General features: G+C 45.0%; 1 protein-coding gene across 1 annotated transcript in view; it reads left to right on the plus strand.

Annotated features, from left to right (window-relative positions):
• LOC123029756 (killer cell lectin-like receptor subfamily F member 1) overlaps positions 1-5,117 on the plus strand; it is a 14,420-nt gene that overhangs the window by 3,557 nt on the left and 5,746 nt on the right. Inside the window, exons 2-3 of the mRNA XM_044443034.1 lie at positions 1,028-1,090; positions 2,689-2,787. Of these exons, the coding sequence (XP_044298969.1) occupies positions 1,028-1,090; positions 2,689-2,787 (162 nt within the window). The remainder of the gene's footprint in view (positions 1-1,027; positions 1,091-2,688; positions 2,788-5,117) is intronic.

Consider the following 5,117-nt stretch of genomic DNA (forward strand, 5'->3'; position numbering starts at 1 on the left):
TGAGTCTAGTCTAAATCTTCTGGAATTCTGGTTAAAGATTATCCCTTCTGGTATCAGCCATCTAAACACGATTCCTTTCGCCATCAACTTTGAGGTAAGGAATTGATATTTCTTCCATCCTTCTCTGTTTCTCCAGGGTATTTGTTTCAAATCAATTATATCATTTTGATCGCATTTTAATGGCTGGTCACATAGAATTTTGAGAATTTCATCTCTTGCAGAACTTTTTATAAATTTGATATGGACGTCTCTCATAGTTTATATCTTCTCACATAACTCAAGTTTACTCTATAAACCAAATCAATTTCTTTATCAGTCTCTTCCTTTTCAATGCCAAGATCATCAACTAGCATTGTATTTATTCGGTCATTTAAGTCTTAATTTTTTGTCTCTGGTACATTCTGTAGTCTCAAATAATTAGATGCCTTATCCATCTCCAATACAGCCACTAAGTACCATAGTGTCTTATTTTATTTTGGTTAAATGTTGTATTTCCTTACTCGTCACTTCGGTCTTCTTATCAATATTGTCAGTCTTATTTTCCACCTCTTTTATTTTTTGTTCATTCTGCACTGTTTTCAGTTGAATATCTGCAAATTGAGCATTTATAGTCACGATATGACTATCCAGCTTTTCATTTAGGTCTAAGGTCATCTCCAATTTCTCATTTTGTTCTACAGTCAGTTTCTTTTGTTCTGAAGCCATTCCTGTGTGCTGCTTTTCAAGGGGCTTCTAGGTGCCTGGCCCTGCTCTTAGTAGGATCTTTAAAACAGCAGCATCCTGTCCCTTTGGCCCTCTGCCCCTGCAGCCTTTGGAAGGAACTTCGCAGTTGTTGGGCAAACTGCACCCCGCGACTCTTCCCTGAGGGGACTTAGGCCAACTCAGTCATTTCCGGAGCGAGGCTCAAAACTTCTTTTTATTAGCAGGCTTCAGCTGATGGGTGACAAACTGCAACCTTTAAAAAACAAAGTGGTTTTCACACCTTTGTTCATACTTTGGCTCTCAGCTCTGATTTCCACCCTCCTAGAGCAGTTCAGCTATCCAGCTATCCGGATTGGCCAGTTGGTCAAGTCTCCCTTAAAAGGTCAACGTAAATCTAGCTCGGGCTACCTGTCATTTTACGTGTTGTGGGCAAATGGCTTTTGCTTGCTTTAGACTAATGATTGCAAGGCTGCAATCACAGTTGTCGGCCTGAGCAGGGGGCAGCACGTGGCAAAGAAGGATTAATGTAAGGCGGACTGGTTGAAGGACATAATTGCACATCTGCCCAGTAAATTCCATCCCTGAATGGGTCTTGCTTCAGATTGACGCTGCTCACCACCAAAGAGCATAATGCTGACAGGCGACCTCCAGACAAAGCTAATAAATAAAGCACAAAAACTAACTATTGGTCGGTTGCACTCATTTTGCTCATGGGCTCCTGTAATCCCACTTCCGGGACCTAGGCCCACACAGAGCAACATTTTGGCAATTTATAGGGCTTCAAGGCTCCCTGTGCTGGTCAAGGACCAGCACAGCAGCCCTGGTCCTAGTTGTAGGACTACAACTCATGAGCACCACCTGGGAGCCCTTGGAGAAGGGCTAGATAAGAACAGGGTCTTCCTCTCAGAAGCTACTTTGGCAATGCATGTCCTCCTGAGAGCTGACGTGTTCCTGGTTTGCTGCTTTCTTGGACTTGCCCCTGCAACTCTGCCTGTGACCCTGCTCCTGCTGCTCATGATCCTGTGCCCACACCTGGACCCTGCCTGGCTTCCTGGCCCTTGCCTGCTCATTTTTCTGCTCCATCCCTCAGCTACCTGCTCTCCTTGGCTTGTCTACTCTGTTTCTTTACCCCCAGTTTGTCTGACCATGCTTGCTTCTTGAATGGACTCTGCTTTGTGGTTCAACTCCTGGCCCTGACCTTCGCACTGTTTTGACTGTGCTTCTGGACCGGCCCTTGTGCCCCATCCTGGTTGCCCAGGTCCTAGTGCTCCTGTCTGCTCATCAGCTGCCCACGCCCCAGAGGCTGGCAGCTTGGCTTAGCCGGCACTCAAGAGAGGAAATCCCTTCCCTGCGAACCACACAAGGGCAGGACCAAGACAGCCACTCCCGTTTCTTTTGGACCATCCCCTGAACTACACAAAAAACCCTTGGAAACATTTCTCTGGATAACAACTCTTCAGAACAAATTGTACCTCCGATTTCTCTGGCTTCATCTCTCTGTGATTTTAAAAATGGCATCATGCAAAAAAGAAAAATAATTTAGATGTATATTACAAGTTCTATTTCTCTGTTTTTAGCTTAAAGGGAAATACTGGATGTTGTGGCAGCAGCTTAAATATATCCTTAGAAGGGGGAACTATGAACTTCAAGTTACCTTATTCTATCTCAGGCTGCCTCCAGCTGAGGGTTTTAAAGTGAAGGCCTCCTGCCTGGTTCATGGAAATGTGTGAGGGATGCCATCTCCCATTCATAACCCTCCTGGGTTTCCATACCATGTCAAAACCTCTTAAGAGTAAAAAGATGAGAAAGCTACATAATTCCTTTTGCCTGGAAGGGCTGGAGCCCTGCCTTAGTAGAGATGGAGATGCTTTACACTGACCAAGCAGCCACTCACGAGTTAAAAATGCCGCAGAGGAACACACGGGCCAGCCAACTGCTTCCTTCCTTCTGTTTTCTGGGAATCTTACCAGTCTTTCGCTCTTACAGGTCTGCATTGGTGCCTGCGGTGGTATCGGATTGCTCTCGGCATCACCTGTGCCATGATTCTTCTCCTCACTGGTGGCCTAATAGCATTGACCCTTCTGAGTGAGTAACTCAGTGTTTTATAATCGTCTCTCCAAGGAGATGAATGTTAAATGTGCAGAGCAATCCTATGGACATCTAGTCAGAGGTTAGGCCCAGGGTGGCATGTGCTCTCCATGTTAGACTGGGGACCTGGAACATCTGCCTTCTAGTCCCCTCTTGGCCATGAAGCTTATTTTGGGCCAGTCGCTCAGCCTAACCAACCTCACAGAGTTGTTGATGTGAGGATTTAAAAACTGGAGCAGAGAAGAACTATGTGAGCTGCCTTACAAGAGAGAAAAAGTTGAACTATAAGCAATGTAATAATGTTAAACTGAATTGAATGGGACTAAATCACTGATAGGTATGCAATGAATGGCAACTAAGCAGTGCAGCCGTATAAATGGCCATTCATATGTTAAATAACATCAAATTCAATGAGGCTTGCTCCCAGTTGATAGGATATAGGACTGCATCTTGATTGTATGGATACAGGTGAAGTTGTGAGCACAATCCAGCAGAAGTTAGTCAGTCTGGGTAAAGCAGATACGGGTAAAGCAAGCCAGGGAACACAGGGGGAAATTTGGTGGGTAGGGTGTATAATGGAGGCACAAGAATGGGGATTTGGTTGGCCCAATATATTTCTTCTTCAGGAGCACTACAAACAGGAATGAAAGTTTTGTACTATATAAGGCTGTCAAAAAATAGGAAAGGCTGAAACTATTGTGATATAAATATCATGTAAAAATAAACATATTTAACATTTAAAACACTTGAATAAATACTAAAGTATTCCAGTTATCCCCAACAACAAAACTGCCTCAAGCTGATGAAATGAAACACTGACTTGGAAAAACATTCCACAGTAATGAGTGTTTGCATATTTTAATATAACTGTAGTGCGAACTGGCTCAACCCTTGGTCTGTAACAGAAGTGTTAATGGACAACCGGAACAGAAATGCTACAATTGCCCTGTTTCTACTTGGTGCCCAAGACTGCAGGGGTGCCGGACAGACCCTGGGAATACAAAAGGGAGAGGGACTATAAATGATACCTAGGAACAGGAGAATTTGCACTCCCAAGGGCAGGCTGGAGATCGAGCCAATAAGGGCAAATGGTCCTCACCTGGGATCCAAAACACACTGTCACCCCATGAGCCATCTGATCTGGACTGGGGGGAATAAAAGAGGAGAACCTGAAGGGGCGCAGGGCACCGCTTTGAGGTGAAGTTCCAATCTTGCTTCCAGACTCTCCGCCGAGGAACACTGCTACCCTGTGTCACTGGTATTTGTGACTGGTGTAGTATCTGTATAGCTAGGCTAGGCCGAGCTTTGTTACTTTGAGTCCGAAGAGGCCAATGGGAATGGGGTCTTGGGGGGCTGTGATTGGCTGTGAAGTCTATTGGTGCCGCTCTCCAAATCCCCTTCCCCTTCCCCTCCTTCTTTGTGTGTATTTCTGCCTTGCGTGTCTTAGCTTTAGTACCCTCCACCCCTATCTTTTAGCCTTTTCATAGAATCCTTTCCCCCCAGCGCTGGGGCCATTGTGTGCTGAAACTAGTGTCAAGCCAGGGAACCAGGGCCAGGGCATACCTGAGTGGAAATCAGAGCCCACTTGGCCATAGGAGGTGGGAACTCCTGGGGGGCTGACCACTACAACAATATCTGTGTCACTATTGTGAACAAAATAATGTGTCTCTGCTATCCATTTTCTTTATGAATTTTATTTTAATATATTAGTTTCACTGCACTTGAATATCTTAAGGGAGAGAGTAACACTGTCAATTAAACATTAAGAGTGTGCCTGAGCATGTGTGGAACAATTTTTATACCCCTGAAAGCCACAAAAAATCAGATTAAGAAGCAGAGCAATGGGCATGGCTTTCAGATCTATAAACAGGGTTATTTCAGCATACATTGTGCTAAAAAAAAGTTAGAAACAGAAATAAAGAGAGTAAGAATGGGTCTTCTGGGCCATCTAGTCTGACACCCAGCTACAGCTGGCTCTACTTATGGAATCCCCAACAGGTGCTTGTCTGATCTTTCCTTGAACACCCTCACTGATGGGGCCTCCACCACCTCCCGTGGAAGCCCATTCCATATCCTAGGGGTCCTAACCATTAGGGAGCACTTCCTGGCAACCAACCTGAAGCCTGGTTCCCTGAGCTTTACTTCCACTGCGGGGAAGAACAGGTCACGGCCCCCTTCCATATGACATCCCCTCACATACCTGTAAGTCACTAAAAGATCTCCTCAGAGTCTCCCCTTCTCAGAGACTCCTTTTCAGTCTCCAGGTTGAAAAGACCCAATTGGGAAAAGAAAGTTTGTTGAAGAGGAAGAAATGCTATTGAATGCTT

The sequence above is a fragment of the Varanus komodoensis genome, unplaced genomic scaffold (assembly GCF_004798865.1).
Source record: "Varanus komodoensis strain SLA01 unplaced genomic scaffold, ASM479886v1 scaffold405, whole genome shotgun sequence".
Classification (NCBI taxonomy): domain Eukaryota; kingdom Metazoa; phylum Chordata; class Lepidosauria; order Squamata; family Varanidae; genus Varanus; species Varanus komodoensis.